The sequence below is a fragment of the Kogia breviceps genome, chromosome 4 (assembly GCF_026419965.1).
Source record: "Kogia breviceps isolate mKogBre1 chromosome 4, mKogBre1 haplotype 1, whole genome shotgun sequence".
Classification (NCBI taxonomy): Eukaryota; Metazoa; Chordata; class Mammalia; order Artiodactyla; family Physeteridae; genus Kogia; species Kogia breviceps.
The window spans coordinates 30,137,762-30,162,607 of NC_081313.1; the positions used below are offsets into that span (position 1 = coordinate 30,137,762).

The 24,846-nt window shown below is 37.4% G+C and overlaps 1 protein-coding gene across 1 annotated transcript in view; it reads right to left on the reverse strand.

Annotated features, from left to right (window-relative positions):
* The window catches only part of CPLANE1 (ciliogenesis and planar polarity effector complex subunit 1), a 134,071-nt gene that overhangs the window by 82,757 nt on the left and 26,468 nt on the right, over nt 1–24,846 (reverse strand). Inside the window, exons 17-26 of the mRNA XM_067030886.1 lie at nt 20,448–20,676; nt 19,219–19,358; nt 16,176–16,393; nt 13,477–13,641; nt 7,983–8,121; nt 6,538–6,647; nt 6,260–6,418; nt 6,035–6,143; nt 4,518–4,818; nt 2,247–3,156 (exon numbers count right to left, since the gene is read on the reverse strand). Coding sequence (XP_066886987.1) covers nt 2,247–3,156; nt 4,518–4,818; nt 6,035–6,143; nt 6,260–6,418; nt 6,538–6,647; nt 7,983–8,121; nt 13,477–13,641; nt 16,176–16,393; nt 19,219–19,358; nt 20,448–20,676 — 2,480 coding nt within the window. The remainder of the gene's footprint in view (nt 1–2,246; nt 3,157–4,517; nt 4,819–6,034; nt 6,144–6,259; nt 6,419–6,537; nt 6,648–7,982; nt 8,122–13,476; nt 13,642–16,175; nt 16,394–19,218; nt 19,359–20,447; nt 20,677–24,846) is intronic.

Below are 24,846 nucleotides of genomic sequence, written 5' to 3' on the forward strand. Positions count from 1 at the left end.
GGAATGGCATGATATATTAAAAGTGCTGAAAGAAAAAAACTGCCAACCAAGAATACTCTACCCAGCAAAGTTGTCCTTCAGAATTGAAGGAAAGATAGTTTTCCAGACAAGCAAAAGCTGAAGGAGTTCATGACCACTAAACCAGCCTGACAAGAAAAGTTAAAAAGAGTCCTTCAAGCTGAAACAATAGATGCTAATTAGTAGCAGAAAAAATCTGAAAGTATAAAACTCATTGGTAAAGGTAAATATATAGTTAAATTCAGAATATTCTACTGTTGTAATGGTGGTGGGTTAAACACTCATAACTCTACTATGAAGAATAAATCACAAAAGTATTAAAGATAACTATAACTACAATAATTTACTAATGGATACACAATGTAAAAAGATATAAATTGTTACATCAAAAATATAAAATGCAGGGAGAGGGGCAGTGTAATAAATATGCAGAGCTTTTGTATGCATTTGAAGTTAAGTTACCAGCTTAAAACAGACTATTACAAATATAACTTGTTTTAGTATAAGCCTCATGGTAACCACAAAGCAAAAGCCTATAGTAAATAAGCAAACAAAAAACCCACAAAAGATTTTTTAAAAGGAATCCAAGCATACCTCTACAGAAAATATTCAAATCTCAAAGAATAGAGCAAAGAGGAAGAGGGAGTTCCCTGGTGGCCTAGTGGTTAGGATCTGCACCATCACTACTGTGGCCTGGGTTCAATCCCTGGTCGGGAAAGAAAATGAGATCCTGTAAGCCGTGCGGCATGGCCAAAAAAAAAAAAAAAAAAAAAAATCAGCAAGAGAGGAAGAAAAGAACAAAGGAAATACAAAACAACCAGAAAACAATTAACAAAATGGCAGTATTAAGCCCATATATATCCATACATATCTATAAATGATTTAAAAGTAAATGGACTAAATTCTCCAATCAGAAGACATGGGGTAGTTGAACAGGTTTAAAAAAAGACCCAACTCTATACTGCCTACAAGAGACTCACTTCAGCTTTAAGGACACACACATACTGAAAGTGAAGAGATGGAAAAGTATTTTATGCAAGAAGAAACCAAAGGAAAACAGGGGTAGCTATATTTAGACAAAATGAACTTTAAGCCAAAGACTATAACAAGAGACAAAGAAGCTCATTATATAATGATAAAGGGGCCAATTCATCAAGAATATACAACATCAATTAATATTTATGCAGCCAACATAGAAGCCAACACAAAAATTAACTCAAAATGGATTAAAGACTTGAAAGTAAGGCCTGAAACCATAAAGCTCCTAGAAGAAAGGACAGGCAGTTAAGCTCCTTGATGATGATTTTTTGGATCTGACACCAAAAGCAAAGGAAACAAAAGCAAATTTGAATTATACCTCAATAAAACTGAAAAAACAGAACAAATTTAGATACTACTGGAATTCTCCAAATATTAAAAAAATCCATGTCCCAACTACTTTACCATATAGAAATTTGTTTGCCAAGAAATTCACCTCCATCTTTTTCTGGAATACAACAGCAAGTACTTAATCAAAAGATATTTACGAAAAAAATACTTGCCTTGCAAACAGTTTGGTTAAAAGAGCAGCCTTTTACTTGCCACTGGGTAGAGAAAAGAAAGAAGAGCCCATAAGCATTAATTTCACTACTGATATCTATCTGCCTTTCTAGGTTTGGTCCTCCAACCTCATCTGCCAGATAGTATAAGAAAAGATGATCCCCTAATACATACAATGAGACATCATTAATAAAAACTGGACAGCTGCCCAGTCCTACCTCATCTGAACAAAACCCTAAAACTTTAAAAGGAAGTAATAGAAATGTAATACCACTTGTAATATCACTTAAAATTATCTCCTTTCTCCTCCTCATTTTTTTTTTTTTTATTTTGGCCACGCCACACAGATTGCAGGATACATCAGTTTCCCGACCAGGGATTGAACCCAGGCCACGGCAGTGAAAGCCCCAAATCCTAACCACTAGACCACCAGGGAACTCTCTCTTTTTCTTTTTTATAAACACACATGAAACCTCAAAACCTCACAGACTCTCTAAAAGCACTTTAACCCTAATTTATCATTTTTTAAGAATTAAAGGAACCACTTTAAAAAATTAGGTGATACAGGTTATAATCAGCATTGTCATTAACTTTGTTACTTAGTGATTCTTTATTAGATAGGGAAAAATATAGTTTTAATCTAAAATGAGAATTCTCATTTGTATGTAATTAACAATTCAAGTATTTACCTTAATAATGGCATTTTTTGCCTTATATGTAGCAAAATAGGGTTGTTTCAAAAGCCACAATGATGTAAGAATGGCAGCTGTAGAGGTCTTTACACGAATGACGGTACTGTACTCACAGGATGACGCAGTGTGACCAAAATCACAGAGCAGTCTTCTATCAGACCATCTTATCATCCATTCCAACAGCCTTCTTATACTGCCAAATGTGTTATCTAGTGCTAGAGGAAGATCTTCTTGAGGGTTAATATCGTTGCATTGAATTGCTTTGAAAATACATCTTCTAGTTTCAATAGACTTGGGAGTGCAAAAACTATGGTTTGACCATCTCTGTATTAAAGTTTTCTCTGCATTGTCATCTTGTATTCTGTAAACTGACTTCTGTTTTAAACCAAACAACCCACTCTTCCCTTCATTTTTATTGACTTCATTCAAAGGGTTCTCTAAAAAAGGCCTGATCCCTTGATTAACCAGTACAGAAGCTGAAAGTGTCTGGTTTTCTGATTTTTCATACTCATATGACTCAGGAGCAACAACAAAGCAAGAGCCAGCTCTAAACACATTCTGGCTTTTGGTTTTGCCTTGACGTCGTTTTAATGTTGTATGTACATCAAAAAGTAAAGAATTAAGTTCATGTTCTCTAAGATGTCCAGAAAAGCTAGTTAGAAATGGAATGCCAGCATCCTTGGAACCAAGTAGGTCTCTTTCAAGAACATAACTCAAGAAGAGTTCAAGGAATTTAATATATTCATCATCGTCACGTTCAAATTCCCAAACACCTATTACAGGAAGTGCATTTTGTAACAACTTTTCATGATCTTCTTTTCTTTTAGGGTTTTCCTTCTGATTACATATTTTCTTTTTTCCATTGGGCTTACCAGTCAATGTTAATTCCATGTGATTTGCGGCATTTCTATAGCAAAATAAAATTTAAAAAGACAAAATTAAATCATTTAATCACTAAAAATGATCTTAGCATTGACAATAAAAATTCTCTCTGCTGGTTAAGTCATACCTCTTGTTTTTTAATGCCTTGATAACCTATCTTTCAAATAAGGGGCAAAGATCTCTAAGTATTCACTCGAGCTGAACATTCTGAGTCCAAAAAATATAACAGATTAATATCAAAAGGTAAATTTTATGTTAAAAAAGATTAAAATGTGTTCACAGAAATTTCACTATTAAAAAAACATGACTTTTTCTGGAAAAAAAAAAAAGGTCCTCTAACAGGTCAGAATTTAGAAATACTGTACAAAGTCAATAAAAAAATCACAAGCCACCAATACACATCATAGTTTACGGTTTTCTGTTTCTCTCTTGCATCTACCCCTTTCAGCTTCCTTGTATGATATGCAAAAAGCAGGACTGCCCTCAGGATTCTTTACCACACAAAAGTTGGGTATTTTTCTAAACACTTTCTGCTGCTATTAACCTGTTGGGCAGGCACCTAACTGCCAGCCATAATTACTTTTAAATCTGTTTCCTTTCAACATGGTTCTTAGGGCAGAACACAGATCCGTAGTTCCCTCAATAAAAGAAAGCTTCCAGTTAGGCACCTGGGCTAAAGCCACCATGTCTCTTCCTATTAAGAATGCAAAATAAGCAGCCTCCAAGATATTGCTGTGCTAACACTGAAGTTGTCTGGTGAAACAAGCACATCACTTATGATACTACCAGATACAGTTTAAGCAGATGTTTGAAGTAGATATTATTTCACTTAAGCAAGATTATGGTTGATTATATAGTCTTTCAGTCATGAGAAGGATAAACTGCATTGTACATACTGAATTATAAAGAAAAAAAATCTCCTTAAAGCAAAGTAACAGGTTTACTGATAAGCAAGAATTTCTCAACAATTTACAGACAAGCTTGAAAGATGAATGTGCAAAAAGAAAATAAAAAGATGAATTTGCAAGTTCCTTCCCTGGAAACTCTAAAAATAATATAGCTAACCAAATAATCCTGAACTATTTAAGTCTAAGATTGCTAAAAGAACTAAAAGTCCTCCAGTGAACTCTAGAATTTCATCTACTCATTTTATTTTATACCTTCAGGTGGCAAGATTATTTTGTATCTCAGTAATATTTTAAATGGATTTTCAAATGTACAGTCTCATCTTACACTCCTAACATTCTTGTGGGTATGGAGGGTGGTAATAATACAATCAGTGAGGCTGCTGGAAATAAAAATCAGGTCATCAGTTGCATGAAAATACTGAAAGTACTTTGTTCCCCAAGGAAGTGAATGCTTTCTATTACGAGATCTCAATTGTACCTTTGAGAGAAATGTATCCTACTTTTTTCTTCAGCCAACAAAGCTTCTGAGAAAGTATCAGCTGTATCTGCATCACTGTGGACCAGAGAATTTCCTGGTTCTGTGAGTGTGCTCCTGCTCAAACTAGTTCCCAAGGAAAACTTGTCAAAACCTAGAACCTCAGCTGGTTTTTCTTCTTCAGTTGGTTCCCATATATTCATCTCAAAAGAACCTATATTTCTCTGCACACGTTTCAGAGCTTTCACCCTCACTTTATGGATAGAATGCATGATAACAGTCATCATTTCCTGAGTTTGGGGACCTAGAAAGAAAAGAACAAAAGGCCTTAAAGTTCATTAAAATGTTTCAACTCAAGACATAAAGGGATCCAATTCTGGTCCCCCCTGGAAATATGAAATCTAACTGATGGCTAAGGCTTAGTTCTACAATCTTACAGATCATGCTTTTTTTCAATATCTGTTAGAAAGGTATGGTCCATATTTTTAAGGTAGAACAGCAGAAGCTAGAAAAGGTCCATTAAAGAACAATAAAAGTGACTCCGTAAAAAAGTATGCCCTGGGGCTTCCCTGGTGGCGCAGTGGTTGAGAGTCTGCCTGCCAATGAAGGGGACACAGGTTTGTGCCCCGGTCCGGGAAGATCCCACATGCCGCAGAGCAGCTGGACCCGTGAGCCATGGCCGCTGAGCCTGCGCGTCCGGAGCCTGTGCTCCACAACGGGAGAGGCCGCAACAGTGAGAGGCCCGCGTACCGGGGGAAAAAAAAAAAAAAATGTAAATTTTATATTATTTATATTTTACCACAATTTAAAAAAATTTTCACATGGTCATCTTGAATGCATAGTATAAAATAAGGAGAACAGGGCTTCCCTGGTGGCACAGTGGTTGAGAATCCGCCTGCCGATGCAGGGGACACAGGTTCGTGCCCCGGTCCGGAAAGATCCCACATGCCGCGGAGCGGCTGGGCCCGTGCGCCATGGCCGCTGAGCCTGCGCGTCTGGAGCCTGTGCTCCGCAACGGGAGAGGCCACAACAGTGAGAGGCCCGCGTACCACAAAAAAAATAAAAATAAAAAATAAATAAAAAATAAAAAATAAAATAAGGAGCATAAATAACCATAAAAGGAGAATACTAGTTTTCAATAAAATAACTGCATTATACAAAGCATTATATATTCATTTTATATATTTTATCTTGTTTGATCCTCTTTCAATACATATTCATAAAGAAGTATTAATATACTCATTTTACAAATAAGGAAAAGAGGCTCAGAGATACTGAGCAACTTGCCTACGGTCACACAGTTACTAACTGACAGAGCCATGACATGAAGTCAGCTTTATCTGGTTCCAAAGCAACAGAATTGGTGCTTCCAAAATGGGGAAGTGCTTCTGACTTCTCATACTCCTAACTCCAAAGAGAAATGCATAAAAACATAAGCACTAGAAAATAAATGCTTTCAAAACAAAATGAGAATCTTCAGCAATTTATCTATCAGATATCTAAGAAATGACAAATAATACCTTTCACAACATTGTGTCTGAGTCTCTGTTGAAGAGAGTGATATTTTTCTCTTAAAGGAACCCTTATGTCCTCAGGATTGGGAAATGCTTTCACAAAAATTTCTGCTACCTTCAGAAAAATTTAAAAATGAGTTTTATGAGCATCATTCTTAATTATAAATAAAATTAAAATTCTTTAAAGTCTATGATTCTGATTTTGTTTATTTTTACCTACATTTACATTACCTCTCTGATTGGTGGCAGTTCTCCAATGAGGCTCAAAATTAGATCCTGAATAAGTTCTTCAATATTAGAAAACCGAGAGAACGGTAGCATTCTACAAGCCCATTCCACGGCACTGAGACAGTGCTCAACCATACAAGAATCAAACTTCACTCCGAGGTCCTAAATGGATATTGAAAGATATCATTTCCTTTTCACTTTAGACGGATAGACTAGATTCTTCAATCAAGCAATAATTTCCCAAGTAATATTTATTTTTCTTATTCCTGTGTAATTGATACCTTTTTTCCCTCCACGTTTTCTCTTGCCTTCTGATATTGCCTGCAACTATAGGATAACTTATCACGGACGTGCAGCATCCAACACAAAGCACAAAGTTCTCTGAAGCAACCTAAATCAGGAATGGAAATATGAAAGAAGACTGTATGAGTATATACATTAATACTATAACAACTGTTGGTTATTTTTTTTCCAAAATAAATGTCTTTATACTGTTGATTATAAAAGAAACATGCTCATCCTCAATACTTTATATAAAAGTTGTGGAGATCCTTACAGAATTTTTACACATATTATTCCAAAATATTTCATACATGTCATACTCACATGAAAATATTAAAAACATTTCATAGAGTAAATAAGCTACTCTATTTATTGGTAGTTTACTTGCTTTAAACTTAGAGTATATTGTAGATATTTTTCAAAGCCAATACACATAGCTCTACTTAATACCATATTGTTAACTTATTTGGAAAATCACTTATTAATAGGCATTTAAGGGACTTCCTGGTGGCACAGTGGTTAAGAATCCGCCTGCCAATGCAGGGGACAAAGGTTCGAGCTCTGGTCCAGGAAGATTCCACATGCCGCAGAGCAACTAAGCCCATGCACCACAACTACTGAGCTTGTGCTCTAGAGTCCACGAGCCACAACTGCTGAGCCCACGTGCCACAACTGCTGAAGCTTGCGTGCCTAAAGCCTGTGCTTCACAACGAGAAGCCACCACAATGAGAAGCCCACGCACAGCAACGAAGACCCAACACAGCCAAAAATAAATAAATAAATAAATTTATTTTTAAAAAATAGGCATTTAAGTTAAAAATTTTTCAATATTAGAAATATAATTTCCTGGGGCTTCCCTGGTGGCGCAATAGTTGGGAATCCGTCTGCCAATGCAGGGGACACGGGTTCAAGCCTCGGTCTGGGAGGATCCCACATGCCGTGGAGCAACTAAGCCCGTGCGCCACAACTACTGAGCCTGCGCTCTAGAGCCCACGAGCCACAACTACTGAGCCTGCGAGCCACAAAAAATATATATATATATAATTTCCAATATAAAACAATTTTTAATTAAAATACAAGTACACAAAGATGTATAAAATCATACTCTGTGTATACAGTTTTGCAACTATCTCTTTTTTTTCACCTAATGTATCTTAGATATATTTCCTTTTTTTTTTCCTGGCCGCACCACGAGACACGCGGGCTCTTAGCTCCCCAACTAGGGATCAAACCTGTGCCCCCTGCCGTGGAAGCGCAGATTCTTGACCACTGGACCACCAGGTAAGTCCCTCAGATATATTTCCTTGGTGGCAACGTACACATATGGTCTTTTCATTATCAGCACAGTATTCTATTACAAGAAACTTCCCCGAATCAAATGTAAAATATATCATTACTAATATTTAGTCCTAATTTATAAGCAAGCAGCTCATTTTGGACAAACCTATTACTTTAATGGACACTTCATCAAGCTTGTGGTCTCCAGTTGCCCCAGGTCGAAAGAATGCTACACCTCCCTTACAGAAATTAAGTAATGACTGAGGGAAAGGACTCAATGAAGGAAGGGATCCTTTCATTCGAATCTGAAAGTAAAGAAAGAATATGTTAATTACCAGTCATATAAGTCAATTTTTAAGCAAACTATAAAGCAACAAACAAGGCAGGTAAGATAAACCATAAAGAGTGGAAAACACAGCATGGTTCCCATACTATGTAAGAAAATATCCCTGAAATCACTTGTACTTTCAGAAATTTAGCTCACAAATTTAATTCAACAAATTCACTAGGCTAAATCTCAAAGGAAAAAAAAAAGGTTCTAGCCAAATTAACCTCTCTTGTCACTCAGTTTTGCCTAAAAAGTTCTGTATAAAAAGAATTTAATGCTATTTGCCCTGACTTTTCCCAAAGGAATAGTAAAGAAAATAAACTTAAGTATCTAACTCTACCTATGTGCATTACCTAAATACTAATACAGAAAAAGGTATATCTACATACAAAACTTTTAAAAACTAATCTATAAGTGGACAGAATTATAAAGTCATCATTTGGCAACTCCTAATAAAAAAATGACTCTAGTCAAGATCATCAATAAATGCTAAATTATGTAAAAAATTGATGGGTTGATGGAGAATGTGATAGTGGGTGGAACATGACCCAAATTCATTGATCCATCTCACTATCATGAAAAGTGAAAGAAAAAAACGTATGTGCAACAGGATATGCTGCAGAGGGGAAGTATACAATACCACTTATGAAGGATTCAATTCTAAGAAAATGTTAAATTGAATTTAATCAAACCTGTCTACTTTGATGAGGATAGATTAATTACCAGCTTATAGAAAATAAAAAGAAAGAGGAACAACTTAAATGACACTAAATGAAAAAATGACAGACCAATCCAAAATATGGTTCAGGACCAACAACCTAATCTAACAAATCAAGACTAGAAAATAAAAGAAACTACTGTGTGTTAAAAGGAAACTGTGATAGAATAAAAGAAAAGGGGGACTTCCCTGGTCCCACAGTGGTTAAGAATCTGCCTGACAATGCAGGGAACACGGGTTCGAGCTCTGGTCCGGGAAGATCCCACATGCCGTGGAGCAACTAAGCCTGTGCACCACAACTACTGAGCCTGTGCTCTAGAGCCCGTGAACCACAACTACTGAGCCCATGTGCCACAAGTACTGAAGTCCACCCACCTAGAGCCCTGGCTCCACAACAAGAGAAGCCAACGCAATGAGTAGCAAGTGCACGGCAAAGAAGAGTAGCCTCCACCCGCCGCAACTAGAGAAAGCCTGCATGCAGCAACAAAGACCAAATGCAGCCAAAAACAAATAAATAAAAATAAATAAACTTATTTTTAAAAAAAGAATAAAAGAAAAGGGATCTAAGAGACATAAACCTGGGAAGAAAAGGATTAGCAGTAGGCTTGTAATCTATTTTCTCCCTCTACTATTCGCTTCCAGAAAGACATGATCTAGTCAAATCCCCTTGTAAGCAAGCTAAGGACAGACTTCTTGTCAAACAAATGAACGGTATTTACCAGACATACAGAGTCTGTCTAGGCTGGTTATTAGAAACAAATCTAGAATGTATGGATTTATGGAGTATGACCCCTGGAAAATGTTACACAAGCTGTATAATTAGAGAGATATAAAAAGGAGATGTTAAATAACTGAAATAGCTCCCTTTGGTGTCATGACATTTAAAAAAAAAAAAAAAAACAGGATGGGCTTCCCTGGTGGCGCAGTGGTTGAGAGTCCGCCTGCCGATGCAGGGGACACGGGTTCGTGCCCCAGTCCTGGAAGATCCCACATAGGCCCGTGAGCCATGGCCACTGAGGCTGCATGTCCGGAGCCTGCGCTCCACAACGGGAGAGGCCACAACAGTGAGAGGCCCGCGTACCACACACACAGGAAAAAACCAGGACACATTCTTCTGCAGTGAGAAAAGACTTGAGGCAGTGTATGCAATTCCAGAGTTCGCTACATTTCACCTGTATCTTTTGGCTACCTATATGCTTGCAATTATTGGTGCAGTTTGACGCATGGATGAAAAACGTGTCTACACAAAAACTTATACATAGGGGCTTCCCTGGTGGCACAGTGGTTAAGAATCCGCCTGCCAATGCAAGGGACACGGGTTCAATCCCTGGTCCAGGAAGAGCCCACATGCTGCAGAGCAACTAAGCCCATGCACCATAACTACTGAGCCTGTGCTCTAGAGCCCGTGAGCCACAATTACTGGAGGCCCACATGCCTAGAGCCCGTGCTCCACAATAAGAGAAGCCACCGCAATGAGAAGCCCGCACACCGCAACCAAGAGTAGCCCCCGCTCAACACAATTAGAGAAAGCCCACACGCAGCAACGAAGACCCAATGCATCAATCAATAAATACACTGCACACCCCCCAAAAAAACTTATACATAAATGTTCATAGCAGCATTACTCATAAGAGCTAAAAAGTGGAAGCAATCCAAATGTCCATCAATGGATGAATAGATAAACAAAATGTTATATATCCATACAATGGAATATTATTCAGCCACAGAAAGGAATAAAGTACTGACTCATGCTACAACATGAATGAACTTTATTTATTTATTTTTTTTTTTTTGCAGTACGCGGGCCTCTCATTGTTGTGGCCTCTCCGTCGTGGAGCACAGGCTCCGGACGCGCAGGCTCAGTGGCCATGGCTCACGGGCCCAGCTGCTCCGCGGCATGTGGGATCTTCCCAGACTGGGGCACGAACCCGCGACCCCTGCATCGGCAGGCGGACTCTCAACCACTGCGCCACCAGGGAAGCCCCATGAATGAACTTTAAAACCATTATGCTGGCTTCCCTGATGGTGCAGTGGTTGAGAGTCCACCTGCTGATGCAGGAGATACAGGTTCGTGCCCCAGTCCGGGAAGATCCCACATGCCGCAGAGCGGCTGGGCCCGTGAGCCATGGCCACTGAGCCTGCGCGTCCAGAGCCTGTGCTCTGCAATGGGAGAGGCCACAACAGTGAGAGGCCTGCGTGCCGCAAAAATAAAAATAAAAATAATAAAACCATTATGCTAAGTGAAAGAAGCCAGTCACGAAAGGCCACATATTGTATGATTTCACTTATATAAAATGTCTACAGTAGGCCAATTCGTAGAGACAGAAAGTAAATTAATGGTTGCCAGGGGCTGGGAAGAAAAGGAAATGGACATTACTATTAATGTGTTCCTTTTCTGAGGTGATGAAAATATTCTGGAATTAAACAGTGGTGATGGCTGCACAACTCTGTGAATATACTAAAAACCAAGGGATTGTACATTTTTAAAAGGTGAATTTTATGGAATGTAATTTATATATCAATTAAAAAATGGTAAAGAAATTCGCTAAAATAAAGATTCTGCATTATATTAGTTTCCTTTTACTACCCTAACAAATTACCAGAAATCTGATGGCTGAAACCAACACCCATTTAATATCACACAGTTTTTGTGGATCAGAAGTCTAGGTACAGCTCAGCTGGCTCTCTGCTTACAGTCTCACAAAGCCAATCAAAGTAACAGCAGGGCTGCCTTCTTTTTTAGAGATTCTAGGGGAAATTTATTTCCAGGCTCATTCAGGTTGTTGACAGAATTCCATTCCACATGGTTACAGGACTGAGGTCCCCCATTTCCTTACTGGCTATAGGCTGGGGAAACATTTTCAGTTTCTAAAAGCTGCCTTCATTCCTCAGATAATGGCCCTCTTCAAACCAGCAAGGTTGAACTGAGTCCTTATCACTCTTCTAATCCTCCCTTGTGCCTCATTTCTCCTGCCTTCCTTTTCCACATTTCACTTGCCTAGAGCCTGTGCTCCACAACAAGAGAAGCCACCGCAGTGAGTAGCCCGCGCACTGCAACGAAGAGTCGCCCCCGCTTACCGCAACTAGAGAAAGCCCGTGCACAGCAACGAAAACCCAATGCAGCCAAAAAGAAAAAATAAAGGAAACTGTTTTCTACAACAAGCAATTTTTAAAATAAAGTTTCTTATAACAAACACTCAGGCTCAACAGATCTTGAAGCTATTAAAAACAATCTTTCAATAATACAGGAAAACTCTCTGCCCTTCTTCGTAAACATCCTTAAAAACACCTTTGGGATAACAAGATACAGAATGAGTATAGTTTTAATAGTTTTAACTTGTATTTTTATGGTAGCTGTATGCAAATTTCACAAACCTTTCTCTCTTAAAAAAGGAAAATTTTCAAAAACAACTTGATAAACAACTTCTGTCTCTCTTAGGGTTTCTACTAAAAAAAAGTTGTAAACTTTCGTTACATTTAGTAATTTAGTCAAGGGCCAAATTTTAGATTTTGGGGGCTAATAATATTTAGCTCCACATTTTACAGAGAGACAGACAACAGAGGAATTGCAGCTGGGTAAGGGACATATAAGCAGATGTCCCATCTGGCGGCAGATCAGGTAAGAATGCAGCTATATCTCAGCTGAAGTCAGTGTAGAAGATGACAGCCCCAAAATCAAACTGAACTGCCCATCTCTGAAGACAGGAAGGGGGAGATTCTGACTGGGGGTGACTACTGCAAGGAAATACACCACCAAGAACTAACTTTCCACGGTTTGACACCACAGAAGCCCCCACAGAACAGAGATAATGTCTCAGGAAGAAGTGGGGTAAACCCTGAACTAAGCTCAAATTTTCAATGATTGTGGGAAAAGAAAGTAACGGGGGAAAAAAAAAAAGTAACTGAAATTACCTGGAATTAACTGACTAGGTTACACTTTCTATTGTCAGACCACATGGGACTAACACTGAGCTCCAGTTCAGAGTCCTTATCTTTCAGCAGAAAGAACTCGGTCTGTCCAGGTTTCGTACTATAAATAAGCCTGAAATTTATGGATTTATAGGGCAGGACTCCTTGGGAAAATATCACAATTATAAGTATTAATAAATATTAGTATATTTAAATTGTTTACCATACTGTTACCGAGTCTAAGCTCATACTGCTTGCTGCACTACAGGCCAATAATCGAGAAATGAGTTCTTGGGGCAAGGAATAACGAATTTATTTATTCAGAAAGCCAGGAAACCAAGAAGATGGTGGGCTCATGCCTCAAAGAACCATCTTGCCTGAGTTAGAATTCAGGTTCCTTTTATACTAAAAGGGGAGGGAGTAAAGTCAAACACTTCCTGGTTCCCATCAGCCTCTGGAGGGCATGTGTTAGTTTCTTCCTCCCTGCAGTCATTCACAGGTGGGCCTGGTCAGGATGTTTCCTGTTAGCTAAAAAGAGGTATTTTAGCTTAATGCTCATTACCAGGGAAGCAGGGTTCCCAAAGATGGGTCATTATGTATAATTTAAGGTTAGCAGCAACAACCCTTTAGTGATTAACTTGTAATAGAGTACAAAAGGTTCTTCCCTATTTCAATAGCACATAAGTGACTAGGACATCTCCATACCTTCTGCATGACTTTTCTTGCCCATCTCAACTGCAAGATGTACCACTGTGCTACAGGAAAAGAACACCGAGCTGCCCGGAAAAGCAAGAGAACACGTTGAAGGATACCAGACACCTTTTGGCGATTATCTTTTTCAGCTTTTAAAAGAAGATCATCACCATCTTCCTAAAAAAAAACAATAACAACAATTTTAGTAGCTAGTAAAACAGAAACTTAAAATGTTACAGTGAAAATAAAGATAGTGCTTCTCAACGTAGAATATCCCTGGACATTTATAAAGGAAGTTTTGAGTCATGGCCTCAGAGATTAACTATAGCTATTTCTAGTGTCAAGGAAACACTTCTCTCACCTCGAACAATGTAAAGGGATAAGTCGACCCTAATCCCAAGTCTTCTGCTACAACAGTTGAAGCCATCACCCCTGACTCCATGGGTGGAATGTTACAGAGAAAGTTCCTTTCAAAAAGAATGACTTTTCCCTTCCTCTTCCTGGAAAAATTCCATTATATTTCAATGTCACCTCCTCTGTAAAGCTCTCCCATTCTGTGCTACTATGACCCTTTGCTCAGACTTCCATTATAGCTTTCACTAATCTATTCTTGCTGATTTACGTATCTGTTTCCCACACTATTGAGAACTACCCAGGAGCAAAGGCCTTGTCATACAGTGTATAGAGTAAACTCCAATATGTGGCAGGATCCAAAAAATGTTTCTTGAATAAACACAATTCAAGTCAGTAGCTACAGATTAATTTCCCAGAGAATGAGATAATGTACTATAAACATTTGCTTCCCCAACCTTCTCCTACCATTGTCACTTCTTAAGAGTATTCAGTTTTTATTTGGGTACCTGCCCCTCTCCTACATAGCCAAATGATTCAAGGAGAGCTGATTCCATTTCCCTAGCTGCCAAGGAAGGCCCTAGTCAACTGCTAAGCAGTACCTTGTATTAACCCTAGCCAAGGTGTTTGATTAGAGGACAGGGAAGTGACCTCAGTCGGTCTTACAAGAGTAACTCTCAGTACTCTTGCTTGGAATGCTGGGAGAGAAATACTTTTACTGCTTTTCTTTCTCCCCTTCACACTCCCTTTGGACATGGACAAGGTATCCTTAGAAGCTACTGGCAGCCATCCTGCTCCCACAAAGGGAGCCAGCCTTAAACTGAAGCAGACACCTTAGAAAACAAACTAAAAGAAAGAGCCCAAGTCTTCAGTAACATAACTGGGCTTCTCAATTATGCCAGCCAATATTTACCAAGTTTTCTGTTACTTACAACCCAAGGGGTTCTAACTGATACAGAGGGACATTTAAGAGAAATCCTACCATTGAAGATTATTTTACTAAAAAATAATAAAATGAAGTACTACTAAGGATAGTTACCAAACTAATATCAGCATAGCATATCCAAAAATATCTTAAATGCTATTTCTAATTCCTAAACCAACATACTGAAGACTCAGATATGAGAGGAAAGAGGAATTACTGAGAAATACCACAGACTACTTATTCTTTCCATTTGTAATATATTACACCTGAAATATCAACAAATGAAATATTTTAACCTGAAACGTAACTTGAAATATAACAATGAGAATACAGCAAATAAGTCTAAAAAAAGAAAAAAGTTGCTAACTCTGAAAAAGTAGTAAAGAAAATACCAGAATCAATTTAAACTGCTAATTGAATATTAAAACAATTTAAATGTAAATAATTTACATTAACACTTTAAATTCTAAAACCAGCTATGTTATGATTTTCAATAAGAGCAGAGGAAAAAAGTTCCTGAGAGGAATACAGTATTGCTATTTATAAGACAGAACTATCAATTGAAAAGTGTAGGAGAAAAAAATGACATTTCAAATCAAAGAAAAATCAAACTAAGTCTTTCAGAAGAGGCACAGACAATGAGATGAATACAAGACTAAAATAATGTATGGCTTGGGACTTCCCTGGTGGCGCAGTGGTTAAGAATCCATCTGCCAATGCAGGGGACACGGGTTCAAGCCCTGGTCCCAAAAGATCCCACATGCCACAGAGCAACTAAGCCCATGTGCCACAACTACTGAGCCTGCACTCTAGAGCCTGCAAGCCGCAACTACTGAGCCCACATGCCACAACTACTGAAGCCTGCGTGCCTAGATCCTGTGCTCCGCAACAAGAGAAGCCACCGCAATGAGAAGCCCATGAACTGCTACGAAGAGTAGCCCCCGCTCGCCACAACTAGAGAAAGCCTGCAAGCAGCAACAAAGACCCAACACAGCCAAAAGTAAGTAATTAAAAATAATGTATGGCTTCTAAATTCTGACATTCTTTTTGCTACCCTAAACAAATGTTTATTTTTTAAAAATCTGGATACAGAGAAATATCTCTTAATTTTTTAATTTAAATAATCTTAACATTTATTGAATGCTTACTATGTGTCCTATGCCCTAAAGTACAAGCTTCTACAGGATATCTCATTTAATACTCTCAATAATGCTGTCAGAGGTACTATCATCATCTTCATTTTACAGATAAGGAAACTGAAACATCAGTTTAGTACATTGCCCAATATTACACAATAAATAAAGAGCAAAGCTGGAATCCAGAAGTTAGCTTCAGAGCCTGCATTTTTAACTTGATGATTATTATCAAGTTGATTATTTTAAAAATTGGACAAAATCAACTTTAAATTAATTAAAAGATTAAGCACTAAGCTTACTTCACTAATAATAGCTGGCTGAGGACAATATAAAGGAGGAGCTGGAAGATACAAGCCGACCGGCACTAAGCCCCACAGTCTCTGACTGAAGTCCTTGGCAGAGTTCATCAGAAGCTGAAATGTCTCTGAAAGAATATCCGCATCAGCCATAACTGCTGCTTTCAGTACTTCCTGCACAGAACCAAATAGCAGATCTGCATCTTCTTCTTCAATGGGATCTAGCAAATACAAAATTAGGTAAAGTAGTTAAAATTTATATTATACTTTTCATGCTATTTTGTAGGATAAAATTTCATATCTGAAAAAGCTGACTGCCAAAAATGAACATATTGGTTGACATGCAAAACACCCAAACTTCTAGACAGAAACTTAATAAAGATTCTCTTACTTTTAAGATTAAAGGTAATCACAGCACAAAGACTTTTCCAAAATTATACAAGACACTGTAATAACAATTATATAATAAAAATACTCTTGGGATATAGTCGTGACTCAAAAATAATAATAAAAGAAAAAAATATTAATGGGAAAAATAAAATGTCAAGAAAGACTCCAAAATAATATACAACATTACATGAAGGCAGTGAGAGAGTAATTATTTTCTTTTTCATAATAGTCCATCACAGTACTTTTATAATAAAAAGGACTTGTGAAGCTAAAAAAAAAACCCAGAAATATACAGAATAGTCATACAGTATGGCTTCAATTATATAAGTGTATGTATATATGGAGACATGTTCCAGAAGGCAAAATGCAGAGATGCAGGTGACAGAATTGGAGACTTATACACTTTTATATTAGGAAATATTTTAAGCATACTTTAAGGTATAGAATATAATATGAAAACACTCACACACTGACTTTTCATCCTTGTCTGATATTAACATGTTTCCTACATTCAATTTAGATTAAAAAAATGTTGCAAATACAGCTGAAATTCCTTAGGTACCAATCATATTTCACTTCCTCTCTCCAGAGGTAGTCACTATCCAGAATTTGGTGTGGCTCTATTGAAACTCCTATTAGACATATGTTGTATCTTCCACAACATTCTATACAAAGTTTAACTTCTCTTTCATATTTTCCAACTCTTTTCTTTATATCTATACATTTTTATCTCTCTCTCTATATATTTTTTGTGTGTGTATATATACAGAGATAGATCAAATTCATTTTCCAGTTCACTAACCATCCGCTGAGTTTTTTGGGGTTTTTTTTTGTTGTTGTTATTGTTTTTGTTTTTGTTTTGTGGTACGCGGGCCTCTCACTGTTGTGGCCTCTCCCGTTGCGGAGCAGAGGCTCCGGACGCACAGGCCCAGCGGCCACGGCCCACAGGCCCAGCCACTCCGCGGCATGTGGGATCTTCCCGGATCGGCAGGTGGACTCTCAACCACTGCGCCACCAGGGAAGCCCGAGTTTTTTGTTTTTAAATCAGTTTGTTGAGGTATAATTTACATACACTAAAATTTATCCTTTTTAAGTGTACAGTTCAATGAGTTTTGTTTTTTTGTTTGTTTTTTAAAATATTTATTTGGCTACGCTAGGTTTTAGCTGTGGCACATGGCTTAGTTGTGGCATGCGGGATACAGTTCCCTGACCAAGGATGGAATCTGGGTCCCCTGCACTAGGAGTGCAGAATCTTAACCACTGGACCTCCAGGGAAGTCCCCAGTTCAATGAATTTTGGCAAATCTATACAGCCTGTAAGAACACTTTCATCACTCCAAAAAAGTTCTTATACCCTTTTGTTGTCATTCCCCCCTTACTCCCATGTAACCATTGATCTGTTTCTTGTCCCTACAGTGTTGCTTTTTATAAAATCACATAAATGGAATCACACAGTGTGTAGTTTTATTTCTGAGTTCTTTCATTCAGCATAATGGTTCTTCAATTCATCCATGTTGTTGCATGTTATCAGTAGTTTGCTACTCTTTATTATTTATTATTCCATTGTACAGATAAATTGCAATTTGTTCTTCCATCCACAAGTTGATAAGCATTTGGGTTATTTCAAGTTTTTGGCTATTATGCAAAAGCTGCTATGAACATTCATATACAGGTTTTTCAGTGGACCTATGTTTTTATTTTTCTTGAGTAAATACCTAGGGGTGGAATCTACTGACTTTTTCTCTTTGTTTCTGACCCCTGGAAATTTCCCTTACTTTCTTTAAATCTTAGCCTTTAAATGCATATCTTTATATTTTATCTAGAAACATATTGTATCTATGTATTTACTGTGGGAGAGTTTTCAGATCATCTAAAACCATATATTGCCAGAACTGGAAGTTCAGACTGGGAATTTTTTAGTCCTTTTTTTCAAAATCAACTTTCATGTAGATACATTATCTTTTCATTTACTGAAAAAAAATTTTGATAGAAAATTATCAAAGAAATTTTCAGTCTGATTTCCAAGTATTATGAATTCTTTCCAGAAAAAGAAGTTATAATTAATAAGCTCTAGGAATCTAGAGAAGTCTCACTCCTTAATGGAGACAAGCACTAATAAAACAAAACAGCTATCCTGGTTTTATCATTAAATATATGACTTTAAATAATGGACTTCATTACTTTTTGTCTAAATTTCCCCATCTTTAAAACAGACGAATTTTATAGGGCTCCTGGGTAAATCTATGTATTACATGTAATATTATATATTTTTTTATAATACCACTCAGAACTTTTCAAATTAAAAGCAAAAAACAACTCTATGATTTATGCATTAGGTTCTAAGTACCCCTCGATGTCTGACATTCTACAATTCTGACTGCAAAAGAAAACAATATAAATGCAGCAAAATACCACTAGTACAAAGAAAGGTTATGCATGGAAAATCAGAATATCATTCAGATACTGAACATTGTATTTTGAACTGCGTCAGTTTGGGATGCTCCCATTATTAAGAATAAATAGCAAAATTTTATTTTTGATAAGCTTATTACTTCAAAGCATTAATATATATGTGGGTACTTAAAAGCTTTTTAATATACCATAAGCTTTATATTAATTAAGCTGATACATGTGTCGACCATACATAGGTAACACACCTGTAAACTGTTTGTATTTTGAGCCCATTTCATTTTTTGCTTCCAAAGAGGCTGGCTGACCTAAAAAACACTGCAGTTTTTCCTGGAAAATCTGTGCTGGAGTCATATTTAACGGTAGATTCAGACCCTTTTTCCTGGACCTGAAATCACATCAAATTAAGGGAAAAGATTACAAATTTTGAAAAAAGGAAACATACACACATCAAGAGCTAAACATGAAATTTTAAAGAACAGAGAAATTCACCTTATTCATCCCGTATTTAGATAAGAAATAAGCAAGGAAATACTGTGAGGATAGTATTAAGGCTTTCCATAATTATGGTACTAATATATCTCCTCATCCTTACCTCCCACTGCTGCCCTTCATACTTACTCTATCCAAACCAAACCAAACTTGCTTTTGCCATATGCCTTTGCTCACACTTGGAATGTTCTCTCTCCCTACCGCTACTCAGTTTGTCAAGATCCCATCTTCCCTTCAATGCCCATCTCAAATGACATCTCCCACATAAAGTATTTCTTGTCCTTCCCTCACTTGATATTATTGCTCTCCCTACTGTACCACGGGCACTTTTCTTACCATACTATGTAAACTGTAATAATGTTTTGTCTTATTTTCTCTATTAAACTATAAATGCCTAAGCATAGAAACTATGTACCATTTAAGTTTACAATCCACTAAAATACCTGGCATAGAGCTTGATACAGAGTTACTTAATAACTAAACATACATTGAATTATTGAATTAAAAAATATAGAAGATACAGCAATACCATAACCTTCAGAATAGTTAAAATATAGGGATTAGTTTGATTAGCTTAAATCTCAAATCCTGTTTGGGAAAGACAAACTTTCCCATTGACTATAGGCCCTTTGAGGGCACTACTAACAAATTAATGTGCTAAATAGATGTTTTAACACCATAAGTAAGCCTCTGATCTGTCCAATACAATAGCCACTAGCTGCATATAGCTCTCAAAATTTAAATTAATTAAAATTAGATGGAAAATCCAGTTCCTTGGTCTTACTATCCACATTTCAAGTGCTCGATAAATACATGTGGCAAGTAGCTATCAGATTGGATAGCACATATAGAATATTTCCATTACTGAAAAAAGTTCTATTGGACAATGCTGAACTAAGGATTCCACAAAATGCGTAAATACCAGCAATGAGTGAAATAAAAAATATTTTAGATGACACCATCATACTTTCCTAAAAATACATACCTTGTGAAATTGCTATCATGTTTACAGAACAGTTGCAAGGCCACACCAATGGAAACAGACGTCTTCCAGTCTCCAAGTTTCTGTGCCAACCACACAGCTTCTGGAACCAGGCCACCAATAAATAATAATTCAAGGGCATATTCAACTGTCCACACATTAGAAAGATTCTGCTCTCTAACAACACTGGCCACCTTCGAGTGTTGCAGAGGAATAAGTCGAAAGGGCTGCTCTGTGAGTAAATTAAAGAAAATGATTTTACAATTATACATACAAGAACTCATACCTCCTTTTATAGATCTCTTCAATCAGTATTTCCTACACAAAACCACAACAAGGAAGATATATACAAAATGGCCTAAAATAATGCTTAACATATTCTAGAATAGTTTTTTAACATTGAACACTGTGTCTCTTTAGTCGGTCATGAAGCAAATGTCAGCATTCCTAAAAACATGAAACAAAGTAGACATAGAAACAAAAGAGACAGTATCAGAGTGCATTACACAAAATAAAGGTAAATAAGTACAGTTTAATGAAACTTTTTGGTCAGATAATATAAACGTACACACACACATAAATGTACCGGTCACAGTGTACAGTTTACTACTGTGGGCTGCTCTGAAATATATAGCTATTTCTCCTACTGCATTATGAAATCTGGAGGGCAGAGACTGCATTTTACCTGACTTTGCATTCCTCATAGTGTCATGGGATAAAAATCTAGTTTGAGGTAATACTCAAGCATATTAAATGTTCAATGTATTAGTATTTAACAGAAAGTAGAAAACTGTGATTTTCAGTAATCCTGAATAAATGACAAGATTTCAGTTTGGCCTGAGATTAAATACAAAGGGTAATAATATCCTTCCCCCCAGCCTTCTGTATCTTTCCCTAATTAAAGTAACTTGAATGAGAAATTTGAAAATACTATGACAGAACTGTTATCTTTTAAAAAATACATATTGCTAAGGTTTTCACTCATTCGCTCAAAATAAAACTGGTAATTAGTATATGTAGGTTTTTGCTCCTTGAAATGAAATGATTAGTTTCTTATGTGATCTGCATAGGCTCTGTCCACACCAAGCACTAACATTTTAGCTCTTTGACAAAGATATGGAAAGAAACGAAAAATTTAGTCAATAGATGACTGATTCTGCATAGGCAAACAGCCAGGAGACTGATGAAATTTTTCCAGTTTTTAATTCACTATGAGTAAGGCACTGTACCATTAAAAGAACTTGAATGATTTAATTTTCTGCAAATTTTACTGCTTTCACACAGCAAACATCATACCAAATAAGCAACTCAAATCCCCAATACATTCTGCCACTAGCTCTGATTTAAAAGATTAACATGGGGCTTCCCTGGTGGCGCAGTGGTTGAGAGTCTGCCTGCCAATGCGGGGGACACGAGTTTGAGGCCCGGTCTGGGAAGATCCCACATGCCGCGGAGCGGCTGGGCCTGTGAGCCATGGCCACTAGCCTGCACGTCTGGAGCCTGTGCTCCGCAACAGGAGAGGCCATAACACTGAGAGGCCCGCGTACCACAAAAAATATAAAAAATAAAAAATAAAATAAAAGATTTACATGAAATATATTCTAAGTCAAGCCTGCTAATATCATTTTTCAAGACAGAGGGAGATTAAAGAAATTAACATGAAATATATTCTAAGTCAAGCCTGCTAATATCATTTTTCAAGACAGAGGGAGATTAAAGAAATTAAAGTATATATACCAAGTTTCAGATATTTAAATTTCCAACAATCATAATCTAGTCTCGGGCATAGGAAAAGAACACAAAGCCTTCTCTCCTACTGTCTCCTCTAACTGGGAAGATATTTACATAGGGAATAAAAAGGTGTGTCTCTGAGCTTTTATGAATGTTTATGAATCTTCCCAGAAACAATTCAATAACTGTCACTTTTCTTCACAAAGTGTCATAAATATCAGTCTCCCTTAGGTATGTAAAGTCATCTGTAAAGATAAAAATCATTAGCAAAGAGCAAAAGTCCTATAAGTATGTAGGACAGAAAGATAAGAAATTGAGATAAATCTTCTGAATACCAGGATTGTACGTTTTTTTTTTTTTAGATTTTTCTAAAAATCACATGAGGGCTTCCCTGGTGGCACAGTGGTTAAGAGTCCGCCTGCCAATGCAGGGGGCACAGGTTCGAGCCCTGGTCCAGGAAGATCCCACATGCCTCAGAGCAACTAAGCCCATGCACCACAACTACTGAGACTGTGCTCTAGAGCCCACAAGCCACAACTACTGGGCCCATGTGCCACAACTACTGAAGCCCGCGTGCCTAGAGCCCACGCTCCGCAACAAGAGAAGCCACCACAATGAGAAGCCTGTGCACGGCAATGAAGACCCAACGCAGCCATAAATAAATAAATAAATAAATAAATAATATATTTTTAAAAATAAAAATAAAAACCACGAGTTCTGCCTCTCTCCTCCAGTGAAATTATATGGATTAAGGATACAATTTGTTATCAGAAACATTATTACCAAAAATAGGGAGCACAAGTAGTAAATACCTCAGTTGCCACAAAATAAAGACAGCTTAAATAAAAATCTATTGCAATAATTAGTGTTAAATGTACAAGGAAATTAGTAATATCCAACTGAGAGGTTCAGTCAGAGGAAAGCATAAAGGTGAGAGAAAGAAACACAGGCTGTTCTCGGGGAGAAAAGGAGGGAGTACCAGCTGAAACTGAGTTAGTGGCCAATGGTGAGGGAAAGGGGAGAAGGTAGATCCTGGAAAAACAGAGCACCTGTTTCTCTGTTTACACCAGCTCCCTAAGAGAAGCCATAATCAGGTCAGGGCCAACTTTTCTTCCCCAGGGAAGCAGACATCTATGAAAAGGAACCTCTAGACAATTTCCTTTCTGATCCTACATTACATATAAGGCTCTCTAGGGTCTAGAAGCTCCTGAAAATCCTGATGACACTAGAGTCTAACACTACTGTTGAAGCATCCAAGTGGGTGAGGACAGTCCTCCACTCCCACCCACACCCTGAGAAAATTACATTAGAGTCCGAACACATAGTTCAAAATCCACAGTTCTGTGATTAAATCTGATGACCACTTGTTGCTACTTCTATTAAACTTCTAATTATATTACATCTTGTACTACTCTAATCTATGTGTGCCTTGTACATGTTTATCAGTTCATGTTATTTCCTGCTTAAAGCCCTCCAATAACTTCCCATCGTACCTAAAATAAAATTCAGATTTCATACCCTGGCTTATATCACCTGGCCGTCTATCTCTGTCTTCATCTCATACCACTCTCTACCTCACCCTCTGTGCTCCAGCTACACCAGTCTTTCAGTTTCTCAGACACATCAAGTTTGTCCTTGCTCTAGAGCCTTTGCACAGGCTCAGCTTATAATGCTCTAAGTCCTATGTGTCCATGGCTGGCTCTTTCTTGTCATTAAGAGTTCAGCTTAGAGCTTCCCTGGTGGTGCAGTGGTTGAGCATCCGCCTGCCGATGCAGGGGACACGGGTTCGTGCCCCGGTCTGGGAGGATTCCACATGCTGCGGAGCGGCTGGGCCCGTGAGCCATGGCTGCTGAGCCTGCGCGTCCGGAGCCTGTGCTCCGCAATGGGAGAGGCCACAGCAGTGAGAGGCCCGCATACCGCAAAAAAAAAAAAAAAAGAGTTCAGCTTAAATGTCACCGCTGCAGAGAGCTCTTCCCTAAAGTCACCACCTGAACTACCAACTCAGTCACAATACATTTCTCTACTTCAGTTCTCTGCATAATAATTATCACCATTTGATAGATCTTTGTTTATATATGCATTTATTTAATTTTCCATCTCAATCTATTAGATGTACTTCCATAAAAGAACAGGTATTTCATCTGTTTTGTTCATGGCAGTTAGGATAAATCTGTTCCAAATGTCAAGACAAAACTACAGATGTTTTCATATATTAATTTCATATGGTGCAAGCTAATATATTTCAAGCACCTACAACACTACTTGAGATGTAGCAGGCACTAATAAAAATTATTGGAATGAATGAATATCATAGAAATCTGTGTACATGTTTATTTCCATTAGGGTAGGGCAGTTACCTCACACAGATTAGGTACATTTTGACTCTATTAATGAAATGATTAAATAGAGCAAAGAAAATGATCCAGATAAAATTATAAAAGTAAAATGTCCAAATAAAATTAAATTCTAAATTAGCATACTCAAAATCTGTTAAATTACCACATTTTTATAGCCCTTTTACTTTAAAAATGGAAACTTTATAAATGCCAATGTGTCCAAAATTTGCAATTTAAAAATACATATTCAATAAAAACAAGTCCAAAGCAATTACCTTTCTCAGATTATATTCATTCGTAAATAGTCACTTGCGTATCTCCTTAGCGTTCAGGCA